Consider the following 15,990-nt stretch of genomic DNA (forward strand, 5'->3'; position numbering starts at 1 on the left):
GTGATCTTTTACTTCAGGAATAATTACTCAGTGGCTTCAAGTCGAGGTTGTTTTGGTCTACTGGGATTTTAATGGACTTAATGAACTCTCTTTGTTAACAGAGGCTTAACGTGGTCTGTGATTTCCTTCCCTTCGCTTGGTTCCTCAAAGGTAGTTCATCCCATTTGCACAGTCCGATTAATGCATGATCTCTGTGGACCCTCAGTGATGCAACAATAGGGGGAGGGTTTTGAAAAAAAAACAGATAAAAAAACCACGGGAGCTTGCTAAAAAGCGCCAAACGGCTTCATTTTCTTTACATTTGTACCTGCTCTATTTGCATCTATTGGCAGGACAAATTGTATCCATCTTATTATTCATTTGATTTATTTTTAATGCTTGACTGGCATGCATACCTCTCGTAATTTAGAGAGCAGTGTCCATAAGGGACTGAAAATACTAGCTACAGTATAATATATGGTACAGGACAATAAATAAATATGATTTTGAACCCACACACCAACGATAATATAGATTTGTTTGAAGCAACATTTTCATATACATATCACGGTGAAGAACCTGCCCTTAAAACAGATTTGCTTATGTATCCAGTGGGAGGACTTGGCCCTAGTGAAGCATACATTTTAAGATCCTAACAAGAAACAAATGCATCTCATCTTGGGCACCACAACCGACACTAATTATCGGTAGGCGTTGCGGTGGTCAGGCCCTTTGGAGTGTTTGGTTTCGGTGAGAGTGAGAAAAAAGATAAAGCTTGGTGCATGTTTAGTGAATCACAAAAATGTAACCCTTTAGTACAGTAGGTGTGGATACACGTACAATACAAATCTCCACTTGGTTGAAATGAATTGAAATGCTTCCTGGAATGTTCACAAATAATGACAGCTTAGGGTCAATTTAAGGAGGTTTTCCCACCGCAGTTGGAAAGGCCTTGAAAATTACTTTGGTCCAAGGACGCCGTCGCTCTGAGGAGGTCAGTTGTTCCTCTACGAAGACCTGGGGGGCACACTCCTGCTAAGATCTGAGCTCGGATAATGGTGTACTCAGGAGTGCTGGGATTAGGGACAGGAGGGACATGAGGAGTGACAGACTCCTTTGTGCTCAGTTCATCCTTATTCTGGGCATAACGAAAGACAGTCTGCAAACGGATTTTTATTAAAAAAAGGGGGAAAAAAAGGTGGGAGGGAGTGTTAAGTCCTCCGCCGCTAGAAGAGCTCAAAGGAGAGGCAGACTCATTGATAATTATATAATGGCTCAGTTTGTGAGAGCAGGCATTTTGCTGAGATGGGCGTGTGGTTCAAACATAAAGCTATTAGTCATGCTGCTTGCTCACTTCCATATGTATTTTATTTTCTCATGGGCAAAGAAAGCTGCACTACCCTGCAATTCTGGCACTTACGCAAAGATAATGATATTCAAACCTAAGCAGAAACAAGGTGTTTTTGTCTTCATTTCTAATAGAAGCTAAGGAAAGGTGAAGGAACGTATTAACATTTTGTTGATATTTTAACCATGGCTTTATAGCATTAACTTCAAAGCTTTCTTGGGAAAAGTTTCATGGCTGAAATAATATTTACCTGTGCATGCATGCACAGATGTGGGAAATCATGCAAATTTACTACATGCATATGAACCATGGCAGGGTATTAAATTAGGCTCTCATAAATTAAGAAGAGTTGGAAAACATGCAACATTTCATAAGTAGAGTAAGAGTACACCTTATATTTATTCGGATTTATTACATTTCATTTGCTGAACTGAATGAACGCCAGTGAGATTAGGCAAAATAAAATGTATTATTGAAATAAGACATAGCAACATGTCTCCAATGTTAGTGAACTGAAATTGTTTTCTTTTTGAAAACCTTCCCTAATTAATCCTCATGAGAACATGTTGATTATTTGAGTAATGATCAGAGGCTATGGTAAAATGCCTTTATCAGTGCTCCATTAACTGCGATACAAAAATGAGGAGCTGTTGAATGCCAGTAAGTGTATTTGCATAATTATGGTAAAAAAAAACATCTATTGTTTGTAAATTTGTTCTGTTATCCGAGCCATAACCACCAACAAACAATTTGCTTCTCGCTTGAAAAACCAAAGATGTGCTCCCTTAAGTAAAAAGAGTCAATTGTTGATTCTTGTAACCTTAATTCCAACATCATAACATGCATTTATCACAATTGAGGTTGGCAAACTCTTTGCAAAACCAAAATGCACACAACCTTAGCGTATAACAAAAGATACCACACCAGTGGGAGGAACAAAGTAGAGTTGGATTAAATACTTCATTCTGAAAACCTTTCAAGTTACTCTGAACCACCCTCAAATAAATCATTCACATCCCAATCATCCCAATAACTGAATTTATTTCTAAAAATATATTCAAAAATATAATTCAAGACACAGGAAAATGACTATCAGCACAGTAACTACATTTGTTTTACTGTAGTTTAGAGCTGCATCTTAAACGGTATGAAGAAAAAGTGTTAATCGATTTGTCTCTAAACAACTCCATGAGAGTCAGGAGGAAGCACACTGTCAAATATAAACAGTAAAGAGGTAATTATGGTGGAATGAACGTTGAATAGGATGCACTATGAGACCCTCACTCCTAAGATGTGCAAACACGCACCCAACCAGCACTGCCAAACCTTACGATTGGTTCCTACTAAGTGGAAGGGGAGTAAGAGCATCATACACCTGTCTTGTCACATTGCACACTTCTTTTATTCATGGCGTAAGGATACGGGGGCGCTACAGATGTGAAAGTGTCGGTGTGAGTGCTCCCTACGGCTTGTCCCCATCTTCAAATAGCTCTGTCACATTTACACTTCAGTGAGGAACACTGCTATAGAGTATTAGCCTGTTAAAGCAGTGTTTTGAAACACAGCAATGCTGCTGGAGCTCAGTGCAAAAGCAATCTGAAGCGTAGGCTGATCAAAGTATCCACCTTTAAATCCCAAAAGAGATTTATTTCACCAAGCTAGCAGGCAAAATAACAGGGTACCTGTGACACCGGCACAAGCTAGGTTCTCTTGGAGAATGGAGAGTAATGCAAAAATGGACCGCTAAGCTCCAGCTCTGCAAATGCAGAGTAGGATGACTTAGGTAGAGAGACAGGCAGAATTTAGATGGCACACCTGCCAGAAAGGAATTATTCTACCAATGTTTCTCTCACCCCAATTCTGTTGAACGTACCTGGAGTATGGATATAAACATTTGTGTCAATTTCAGTCTGGCAGGTGAAGCCGAGGGTACAAGAAGATATCTTAAAGTAAAGAGTAAAAGCCAGTTTTTCTAACATATTTGACTTACTAAAGGAATGATGCTATTCATTCATGGTCACCTAAAACCAGGTTCACATATGTACAGATTTTAACTACTGCATGATTCACCTGGATTGACCAACACTGCGGTAACAAGGTCCAATTTGTTTGTCCTTGCGTGGGCATACCATGTCCACAGCCAATTATATTCACCTATAACCAACAAGTCTGTTGTACTGCTAAGATCTGTAAGAAGTAGCATGAAGTCACAGTGCCTCCAGACGACAAATAACACAAAGATGACTAAAGCATAGCTCCTATAGTCCATCTTAATGACATGTTGACAGGAACAGTCAATACAACCTGTTGCACCCTGATTGTTCTAACAACAGGACATGTTTAAGGTTGGTTCCTAATTGGCTATCGTTAAATCCAAGGCTACAAAAAAGTTTGTGGCTGAGAAAATGTAATACTAATAAATTTTTCTTTCAATGTTGTGAAGCTTTTTCGCATAATAACTTTGGTCTGAGCGCAGATGTGTTTTTGAATGAAAAGGAACGAAGGGGATACACAACCCGTCGAACATTCTGGCCAAAGAGAAGCGAAGCACTGCTCAAGGTCATGGTGCATTTTTGCGGATGAATTGTCGACCGACTGTCAAATGATTGGGAGTACAGGGAGCAGCTGGCTGAGAGAAAACGGCAATGCAAGGTAGGCTCTCGTGAATTATGACACCACCTATCCAGAACTTTTCATTTTTCTAGCAGAATAAAAATCAGTGCATACTGAGAAGGCTTTTAATCTGCTGTTTGGCCATGCAATGACTTCCTCATCACAGCTGCAGTTTACTCATCTAAAAACCTCCCCTCAGAAACTAGAGTTGTTGCCAGAACTTGATTTCAACTACACATATAACTTTTCCCACAAATGGCCAGAGGACAATGCAGCTAATTACACTTTTCTAAATGTGGACTTCACCATTAATATTGATAAAGCATTAATTAGTTCCTAAAACTGGAACAACCATTTTTCTGAACCAAATACATCACATGTTTTGGGAGCAGAACATTACATGAGAGTGATGATGGTTCCTGTTTCGACAGCACTAAACAAATTGGTACTCTGGATTATGTACATCATCACAGGGTACACAGATTCCATTACATTTTTTTTCCATGACACATCATCTAATTAATGAAGCATCGTCTCAAAACAGAGAGAATCATAATTAGTATTAATGTGGATGATAATTAAAGCTCAGTAAGAGGCCATTGTGGAGGTCATTATACCTGATCTATGCCAGATCAACACGCATTCCTCTTTTCCTCGTCCCTTGCAGTGCACAGTGGGATGAGGACCAATAAGGTAACACACTGAGTCTTATAATGGCCTTGATTAAGGCAAAACAATCTGATGTGTACACTTATCTAAAGTCATTTCTCACCACTTTGATAATGGGACCTCTTTACTATGTAACGGATTGAAAAATACTACAGTGTGCTTGCTTGTTTTTTTTTTTTTTTAATTGCTGGGGGGAATTAAGTGTGCTGAGTCCAGATAAAAAAAGACAACCTTGTGTCAAGATAATTATCTGATGAACAGCTTGTTCCATATTCAAATTGACTGTCGCCTGGGGAGTTCGGTGCACACAGAGTGCGCAAGTGCATGCCATCATACGATTATAGGTCTGGGGTACAAACAAAGACATAGAATCCACGCAACAGACGATGGCTGACCTTTAGACGGACATGATGTACGCAAATGTCAGGTAGGCTACACACTTTTTTTTTTGTTATTTATTGTAATTACTGAAATAAAATCAGGCTTGCTCTGCGCCATTCTACATTCTCAATCCCAGGCTCATTCATCTCCTGAGAGAAGCCTCAGACACAAAATGATAAAGGCCCAGAATCTATTTCATGGCTGATGCTATTATCGTGGTGTCTCTATGTGACATTAGATATTACGCTTGGTGAGATTAGTAGGTTATCTAGCATCCCACACAGTACACAAAATATATACTACTCACTTTCATGCAGCATTCTCTTTCACTTTGCATTATGCGGCAACTTATGTCTTATAGTCTTCTAGGTTCATTTGTATGGCATGCATGCGGCTTGAATTAGATTTTTAATAACCCTTTTTATTTTATAGCATCACTTACAAAAGATGGCTGTGACATTTAAGAAATAAGGCTGAACGGCTAAAATGAAAGAAGCAATATATCTGTTAAATCACTCAAAATGAGGACTAAAACCAGACAGTGTATGTAAATAATGTATTATAAATGGCCTACCAACTGGAATCTAACTTGAAATTGTAATTTACCACATACTTTAGTAGGTTGATTGAAGTTCAAACTTTCGTGAGACAATAAGTCAGAGATAATCGACCCTTAAGTGAAAATAAGATTAATGTAGACTGAAAATGACGTTAAACTCAATGGCTTTGCAGACTATGGTATAAAAGACTATTGATTACTTAAAATTTCTGGTCAAGTCCGGACACACATGCTACCGAGCCAGGACTTAGTCATAACGGTTGTTAAAAAGATAGTTTTTGTTGAAAAGGCAGTGTCAGCAAAGTCAACAAAGCCTCACAATGGGCAACAGGCAGCAGATTTTAGATGTCTGCATTGTATTGGATGCCATTCTAATCGGTTTTATTTTTAATTTCACAATTAGTGTAAGTATCTGCTGAGCCCAATACAAGGAGATTATAACGATTTCATAATAGCCTGCAATAACCTAATAAAGTTGTTGTACGGCGTAATTGATATAACACTACGCGTATAGCCAAAGTGAGGTATCCTTAAATTGCTGAGTAAGTCTGCATTGAGCCAGTTAAAAAGTGAGACTCAATCAGCTCCAGCCAGACAGAGTGTGCCAACCCTCGTTAGCTGTGACCTCGGGAGAAAATAATGGCTATAAAGGTGTATGCGGAGCTAATAGCACTATAATAAAAGTATTGCATTGAGTGTATACAGAAGGGTGTATCTGATTACATTCTTCAATGGAGCCTGTGGGTTTGAAAATAATCATAATGTAAATGTATATTAAAATACTGAATGCTCATTGTATCATCAAATTGTAATGTAAGTATGTTTTGGCTAACTGAAAAAATGCTTCAGAATATATATTTGAATTGTGATTTTCTGTGGGTTTAATATAATTTAAAGAAACTAAGGCAAAGTAATCCAATGCTTTAAATATTCTCATCTCCATGGGATAATGATAGTCAGGGATAATGACGGATAGGAGCTTGTAGAAGATTGCATTTTCAGATTGTAGGGGGTGACAAGCGACAATGTGTTTTTTTTTCCCATGATGGATGATTATGGTCTCATTTGTGAATGTCTATCGATTAAATGAATGTATCATTCCTCTTTGTGTGACTCATGTTTGGTAATGCACGGTACCTAAATAAATAGGTAAATTGATTTTAAGAATTCACAATACAATAGGTTTCACAATCTAATAGGCAAATCATCATTAAAGAGCTATTTTTCAGGCACATTTGAAACTGGCATTTATCACAAATTCCCTTTAAAAATATGAATGCGGGGGCTATGGCGAGTAAGGGGATTTCATTCATAAGCATTCATTTTAATCTGGACTATTTATTTACAGTCATAATTGATATAATCCAGTTATTTTATGTTTTTCTAATTATCATCGTGTTGTTCCCCAGTTATCGAATATAATCATGGTAAATAACACAATAAAATTAGTTCATATATACACAACCAGAGTGAGACAAAATACTTTAGGTGCGTAAAAGCCTAGTGGAAAAACCTACTGCTTCGACTAAACACATCTGCTATAGTGGGCATTGTGATTGAAGGATAATGGGTACAAACTTGTTGAAATGAATCCGTGATACACCAGAAAATTCCAGTTTCATGGACATGGCCTTGGGCAAATGTGAGGTTGAGTTCAAGGCATGGCTTGAGAAAAGGTCTCAAATCAAAGCTGCAAGAAATGTGTTACAAAGTCAGTGCAGCATTTAAGAGGTATTCAATGGTAATGTGTCAGTTGGCACTTACATCCACTACTAAAGTGAAAAGAAGTATGGAACTAAACCTTACTATAGACCCTCTATAAGAGTTATTGTTTCAGGCAATGAAATAATGCGCTGTACTACATATACATTACTGATGAAGTTAACTCCATACAAATCCAGTTTTAGTAGTTTATGTTTGGTTTAATGTGATTGGTGGATTTCTAAAAATGTTATACAAAGAGTGGATACAAGCTTTCTCATTAACTGCACCGAGACCCCCACTTGCACAATTCAAACATGCCAAAGGGGCAAACAAACTCCAATTTGATCAGAACAGAACTGATGTATTAGTCCTAAATTAAAATACATTAAAAAAAAACTGATTGGAGGGTTCATCAAGACTTTGTTGAATCAATGAGAATAACAAAATATCTTAAGTCCTTTTACAGATGTCCAAGTATTTTTGCGTGCAATTATTTTACACTGTGAAGATGAATAATAATGTAAAACAAGAATTCATCCTGCTGCGACTATAATTCTTCTCAAGAGTCAAAGTAGGGGAGAAGAAAAGAATAACTCTCTTTCCGCTGTGAACTGACAGAGATTTCTTTTGTTGTACTGTGCGGCCTGCATTTTTTCAGGTATGTTTAATTAATGCGAGTTTGTTGTGCCATTTTTGTCTCACGCTGTACAGTGGGAACGACATCTGTTTAATCAACAACTTTCTCTGATAGTCCCACAGTTGGGTGCAAAGTGTTGGCGGAATCACTAAGGGATATGAGCCGAACAGAATCACAGGGCGCTTGTCTCCAAGAAAAAAAAAGTTAAAGTAGTTCGAGTCCGACAATCAAAGTGCACTTCCTTGATTGTGCTTTGGCACATTATTTATTAATTCCAAAGCCAAGTTGTCTTTAAAACATGAATGCTGCCATTTTCCCCTTTCAGAGGTTCCAAGTGAAATGGTCTTTAGTTTAGGTAGATATTGTCTTACTGGTGATTGGACTTGGCATTCAATACATATCATGATGGTATGAGACGATGATCCACACAACTACTGCATTCAAGAGCTATCCATATTCAGCCACATCAACGTCAATTATTCCAACTTTGACATGTCCTAATATTCCAACTCTACCAAGTAAAATTAAACAAAATTGGAATATCTTCTGGGTTATTGCCTCCTTTTCCATCTCATCTAAAACCGAATCTACTCCTTCTGACTAAGAAGGTTGGTATAATTGCTCCCATAGTCCTTAACACAGACTGGCACGCCACCACAACTACTATCGGGGTAATCTGATGTAATGGGCCCAGTGTTACTAGTGATTCAGATCAGACAAATAGCAATGACTAATTTAAATGGCTCTGTGACCTTTTGATAGCTTCAGTCTAATTAACCTTCTGCTGATGCATGCAGGTACTGTATGTAGAAGTGGGTCACTGGCAATAATTGGCTGATTGGCTTCAAAGTGGACTGGTTAATAACCACTCAGCAAGACAACCAGTTCAGTCGTAACACAGAGATGACATGCAGCTAATTCCCTCTTAATTGGAGGGATGCCTTTATTCCAATTATGGATCTACTTGGTCGGACACGGTGGTCAAAATGACAAAATACTTTTTCTGTTTGACATACTCTAAGTACAAACATTAGCTGTAAACCACATAGTATTATACTCCAAAGTAGATAATTAAGTCTGATTTGTTGTCACTTGTGCCATTTCATGGCAGACTGGATAATGAAGTCATTTGAATGCTTACAATTATAGATGTTAAGGATGAGGAGCATAATGCTCTAGACTGAAAATGCAATAAAGGGCGGTGCACACAAATAAACTGCTCTATGCAAGACTAAAGACTAATAAAATATGTCCTATCCTAGTAATGGCACAGTTTACCTTGCTATGATCGGAGGCCAAAGCTGTCGCTCTATTATTATCTTTTAAGTTCACTCAAAGATATTTCTGGTTGAAAAAAGGATGTTTTTTATACATATACAAATGAATCAGGGGTCTCCACCTTGAAACTTATCCTGTGACCACCCCTACCTATTTTAAACCCTCAAAATCTAAAGACAAACTTGATTTAACTTATTGCATTTGCATTTTTAAACATGACTACTAAATGGAATGTAGACCAAGAAAAAAAAAGTGCTTTCAGTGGAATTATGTATTTATGTTTGATCGCATTGTCATGCATGGGCGGCAAAAAAGAAATGTGATTTAAGCTGTGACTAAAACTGCCAAATTAAATTCACAAAGGAAATAAAGGGATTCAGTATCCCATTAATAGACAGATTAAGTCCAGATAGAGGCTAAAATGTTGTAATCCAACACTGTCAAACTCAAATAGTTACAAAAAGAGACATTGCAATTCAAATGTTTGTATAAATCGATAAATTTGTTACATCACCACCAGTTTTTATAATAATAAAACAACTGAATACCATTTAGTTATTCTTTCAACATGTTCTCAACAATAAACACGGCTCTGGTTGGCCTTCTGATGGGTACTTTCTTTGCTGTTTCAGTCTTGGTAAGGAGATTATCTCATAGTGGCCGTCATCATGTAACGGGCTGTGTGCGTGGATGTGTCGCTGTACAATTTTTTTCTTTTTTGTGGGAATGCAGCCTGGGTGAAATGAATGGGCACTAATGCTCTTCGCAGCCTTGGAATGAGCCCACAGAGAGGAGAGGCTAATCCTATCATTCTAAACCATTCATCTCCAATCCACTTGGCTTTTAGGATTTTTCGCAACGGGCAATTTGTGGCTTCCCTGTTGGATCTCTTCAACGCCAATATGTTATGACTATAAAACACTTTGAGAGCAGCCTGAGTGTCAGACAGAAGGGCTCTAAAGGCAGTCAGTGACCCTGCCACTGTCCACTCTGACAGCTGACAGCTCACTGCACTCCAGTTAAATGACAGATAAGTCCACAAATAATAAAATTGTAGCTTGTCAGAGACAAAATGACACTAAGCTCACCCTTAAGAAGATTAATCAACAATACATCTTGATGTACCTTCTTGGTGCAATGGTCACGAGATGAAACCTTAAATTATCAATACTCAAAAATATATCTAACCTTAAAAACAAGGCTAAATAGAGGTAAATGATGATAATTATTTTATTTGAAAGGTCATATTCTAAGAGGTGAACTGATATGGTCAGTTAAATGAAGCAAATTCAAAGGCTGAATAGCTTCCAGATGGTGGCGTCGCCCCTCTACACAGTCAGTTTCTGCCTGACAGATGCTACATTTGCTTCTAGGGGAGAATATGAGCAGCCTTCCATAACTAAACAAGACAAGGGACCTGCATTCACTGTGTCCTCACTTTAGTGTACTGCAAGACCCAACTCTTCAAAGTGAAGCATTTCTTCCCAAAAGCCTGGCTATACATTTGAGTCCATTTTTGTAAATGTAGCCACAGAGGGCAATAGGTGATAGCACGCATCAATGCGTACGCTTGAACACAAAATGTTACATCAGTTTTCTCAGAAAATACTGCATAGTGTTTTGATTTTTTTTTATATGAGCATGCACAATAATACAGAGGATGACTAACGTCAGAACCATAAACTGCTTTTAGTTTATCAACTGAAAGTAAAACAGTAAACATGGCAAAAAGGGTAGTTTTAACAACTAATATACAGAACATTCCAATTGAAATGTATTCCATTAAGAAGGTTTTGTTCCTGGGGGAAAAAAAATACTAAATTTGTGGCAGTTTCTGTCTTTCAAGACTTGTGGGTGATAACAGTACAGACCCTCAACATCATGGTAGAACAAGAAAGTGTATATTGAGTGGAAAACAACAACAAAAGTGTTTTTTTTTCCTTTCCAAGAAATAGCAGCTACAACAAACACTGCTGCCAGATATGGCTTTTTAGTTTACAAAGCCAAAGATGGCTTATGGGAAAATAGACTTGAAGAGGCTGATGAGAGGAAGGAAAAACAACATTCTGACCCAAACAAGCTGAAAGAACCCCATCATCTAACCTAAAGGAGGAAGCAGAGATCTGTTGAAACATGTACCATAAGTTTGTCTAGGAAACTGGGGGTGGTGGCCACTTTCTGCAATACACTATCAAGAACCAATGATGTGCTAGTGGTCGGGGGAAAACAATTAAAATAACAACACATTGCCAACTCCTGGTTTCAAAATATGTCACCTTACACATACAATTAAACCTTAAGTTTAACTTAGACGTGTTTTTGTGGTAGTTTACTACAATATTCCTGTCACTTTTAGCTAAAACTCATAGAACAATTATTTTTACCAGGTATTTTGATTCTGCAAGTTTCCCCACGAACACTGTTTATGAAGAGTAACAACAAACTGACAAGTCATCTTGTAAAAAAAAAAACACGATGAGCTCTTAATAAAAGTTGTCCAAGCCACTGAAAGTCACCTACATACCTCATTCCTATCAACCAGAAATTGCTTTGAATAAACATCTAAAATGTATTACTCTAAAAATCCATTTACAGTCTGTGTCTGCATGTGAATTCTAATTTATTTATTTATTTATTTTACATTGCCGTCCTTGGCTAGCAGAAATGTTGAGTGACGAGCATTGAGCAGACGAGGGGGCTATTAGACAACGTGCCACGCCAACGCCACTTCCATGCTGCGCAGCCCCTTCCTTACTCGCAATATTGCAGAGCTCTGCAACACTGACACCAAGGCTGCAGGCTGTGGTCAGTCAGAGCCAAGGGAACTGTGACAGATTGCTGCTCTTTCAGCCACAGCAATGTAGAAGTGCACTGAAGTGAGGGATAACAGTCCTCTTAAAGCAGAGAAGAAATGCACATTGCTCACACTCACTTCTCTTGCTTGCCCAGATGTGCGCACACGCAAACGCCGTTGTGTAAAAAGCTAAAACTTTCAATTAAAAATTAATATCTAACATGACACGAACTAAATGTGGCCAAGCTTTCTTTCAGAATGATTGTGATGAGATAACTGCAATTAAAGATTCAAAGAAGTGTTTGAAAATTCTAGACGATGTTGGACACAGGTCAAATCTAAAAGAATCAAACTTAAATACAACAGAACAGTACTTGGCCATTGTGCCTAACTTACTTTGAAAATAAATCCTTCTAGACAATAATTTTTAGAATATTTTTAGCTGCCACTGAACCTAAATGCTTGGGGGAAGGTTCAGTTCATTTCATTCCTCCAGGAATTGACTGCGTTAAAACATGTATTGTCCTAGGTAGCGTTCAACTTTGACATTGTGGCTACATTTACAATTTTTGGGGGGCTTGGAAGATGAATCTTATCCAAGTAGGGAAGTATTCACGGAATTGTGAGTCGAGTGAAACGTTACTTGTTCCAGAGGTAAGAAAACGACTACAGGACAGACGATTCAGAGTGTCCCTTTGTTTTAGTTTTTTTCTCCCCAGTCGGGCTATAAGCACAACATTACTTGTGAGACAGGAACAACTCTTCAAACTAATTTCTGTCTTCGGGGGATCCCCACAATTGTTCAGTCATACACATTGAGCTGCCCCGAGGTGAAGGAAATCCATTTTCACCAGTGAAATGCACTGGCATTTCCTTCTTTGTCTTGACACGCAACAGTCAGGAGAAGATTTGGATGTGAAGATTGCAACTTGTTTCTAGGCCTGAAGGATGGCTTTGGGCTTTAAGAAAAAGGGGATTAAAGAGCAGCTTTGCCTAGTTTTAATCTTTGCTGCTGAAGTTTATTTTGCGTTGGGCCTTGTTTTGACGTATATTCCTTTGTAATGCCTTAGAATCCCCATCAGGCAGCCGAGCTGTCTAGGATTCCATAAACTAGCCAACCCCCCATTCTTGCCAGCTCATCCAATCCCTTTACTTTTTCCACTAAACTATAATTCATTGAAATGAATAAAGAAGTCACGAGAAAAGAAGAATAACTGGTGTGCTTTTGGTTAACTAAAAATGTATATAGTAGAAATTGTTCTATGTAACCTTTGTTATAGCAAGAACGTGCAAATCAGTCAAAGCCATATTTTTCACAGCGGCACAAAAAGAAGCGTTACCATTTTCCTTGTGGCAAAATGAATGTTAGCACAGTGCTGCCCTTGAAACTGTGGCTATGACAATGTAATGACTGGGCTCATCGTACAAGGCCAGTCAATCACAGAGCAGTACTGTTGTCACTCAAGGCTTTCTCAATGCATAACAGCTGTAAAAATACATTAAACAGGTTCCAGACGGCAGAAAGTCAAACCACAATCTCTGCTTCTTACAAATATATATAAGATATACCATATATATTGTAAAAATAAATCAACAAATGGCATCAGATGTGCTCAAATTAGAATCAAGCTGTATCAGAATAAGACTGACAAAGACTAATAAGGAGAATAAGAACAATAATAATAGTAAAATCAATCTGATATTTTATAAGGGTCATTTTGAAAAATATTGTATACATTTTTTTCTGGTGGAATATGGAGACTAAGTGTCACAATTAATATTGTAGTTAACATTAGGTGATATTGAATAGTAGTGCAGTATATGACAACATAGCAGCATATATTAAATCTCATTATACTTGTATAATGACAATAAAGGCATTCAATTCAAATCCTAACTGCACTCATAGGGGTAATTTTGATACACCCCCTTGTTGAAATGTTTTGAGACATTTTCTCTTTCATTTGAATGTTGAAAAGTCTTAAAACTAATGACTGCGAGTGTAATATCAAAAGTGCTTGTAAGGCTTGTCTTTTAGCTTCAATAACCTTTTAATTGCTACCTGGAGTGGGTATCATGGCTAAAATGATTCATCATCAGTGCAGGAATTTGTCACAATCACCCTTAATGAAACTGGCACTAATCAGTGTCTCCCGTCTATACTGGCAAGTACTTGCATTGATTGGATTCTGATGAAAATGTGGGGGCTACAGGCTGAGACAAAAAAAAAGATTCATGGCTATACTTGGGAAGAGACTGATTTGTAAAGGAGTAACATAAATGATAAGACAGTTGTCTGAATTTACAGATTTTGTTGACATTTAACCATTTAAAACCGCCATAGGTCAGTGACGTGCAATTTTTAAAATGAGAAAGCACGGTCATTATAACTTCATTATGTTTTCTTGTATGGTCTATCTATATAGGCAGTAGATAATAGATAAAGGGTTGAAGTGGATCTAAGATTTGGATTTCAAAAGTAGCATGTAATGCTCCCTGACCAAACAAAGGTAACCAATGGGAAAACATACATGAAGAGAAATAATACAATAAAAACAATCAATTGATTGAAGGACTAAATGGCTACTCACCACAGTGCTCAAGCCATACTCCTTCACCAGGCTTAGGGAATTCTGGTAGCAGGACGTGAGGTCATTGGTCTCGGTGGGGCCCACATGACCTCTGGCCACTGGTCCCACAGTGTGGATCACAACTGTTTGGAAAAAGACAAAACACAAAGCTTAAAAAAAATATCCGAGCACATCTAGCAAGGTTACATGGTTGGCAATTATATATAAAAAACATATATCATGTAATAAGAGGATTCAGTATTACTCCAAGTGGTGCCTTGACTTTGTTATTGTTTCCTATCCATTATTTCAGTTCAGTACAAGCCATTTCAGTCCATCAGCGCATCCACTTTTCCGAGACGCACATACCGACATTTCTCCCATTAACTCTGTAGCCGAGAGCTACAATAACAAATTTTGGAGGGTTGGGGAAAGATTATTTCACAACTGAATGAGTCAATCCAAAAAATGCTAGAGCCACAAAATGATCAGTGATGAACTCTATCAGCTTACTCTGACATCATTCCAATGTTCATAGTGTGAAAACTAACCTGCCTAAATTCACTGCAAAATAGAGGTGACCTCAACAAGAATAGAAGTCTTTTTTATTTTTTGTCAGTAAGAAAATCTTTACCAAATGTCTATTTCAAAAGCCACACAGGCTTGAAGATTCTCTGCATATAACATTAGCCGTTAATCCTAGACTAAAGCCTTTGGAAGAAATAAAAAGGCCAATAGGGGAATACATCCCACATTTTGTATACAATATTCAGTAGCATTGTTTTACCTTAAAATGCATTAAACACATATCTAAGAAAAGTGAACCCTTATCAAAGTTACACAGTAACTTTTGTTTTTATACTTGGAAGTAAACACTTCAGACAGATACACAACCCCTATAAGGATTTTTTTTTTGGTCTTCGTCATTTTATATTTTTTGTCCATGTCCATGAATGCCTTCATGCCTAATAGGGACAAAACCAAGTGACTCTTTTTGCTGGGCTTTCTGGCAGAACCAGAGAAAGTAATCGAGCTGAGCTGTCCCTGGAGGCAAGTGATCTCTTCTAAGTCTGGATTGTTGCCGATGGATTGGACATGAAATGACCCCTAAACACAGCAACTGTACGGCACGATCATTTTAGACATTCCTGCTAAAATATTCCACAGCTTTCTCTTACCAAGGGGACATGCATACTTCAAAGACAACACTTTCTTAGCAGCAACAAAAAATGTTTTAATGCTTCATTTAGAACAGAGTGCTGCTGTGCTATTTTCGAGCAGGATTGGCACTTCACGGCCTAATCAATCTTTCATTTTTACTTGGTTATTATGACTTTGAGGCTCCTGCTTTGCATAATCCCATGAGACTTTTTTTCTTCCTGTTACTCGAGTGTAGTGTGACAGCACCTGAAATGTTCCTTCTTGTTGTGTTTATCAATTTTTGGGGTGGAAGACAAA

General features: G+C 37.8%; 1 protein-coding gene across 1 annotated transcript in view; it reads right to left on the reverse strand.

Moving 5' to 3' along the window:
- macrod2 (mono-ADP ribosylhydrolase 2) overlaps positions 1-15,990 on the reverse strand; it is a 223,478-nt gene that overhangs the window by 79,397 nt on the left and 128,091 nt on the right. The window contains exon 6 of the mRNA XM_077730134.1: positions 14,554-14,675. Within this exon, the coding sequence (XP_077586260.1) occupies positions 14,554-14,675 (122 nt within the window). The remainder of the gene's footprint in view (positions 1-14,553; positions 14,676-15,990) is intronic.

The sequence above is a fragment of the Stigmatopora nigra genome, chromosome 12, assembly GCF_051989575.1.
Source record: "Stigmatopora nigra isolate UIUO_SnigA chromosome 12, RoL_Snig_1.1, whole genome shotgun sequence".
Classification (NCBI taxonomy): domain Eukaryota; kingdom Metazoa; phylum Chordata; class Actinopteri; order Syngnathiformes; family Syngnathidae; genus Stigmatopora; species Stigmatopora nigra.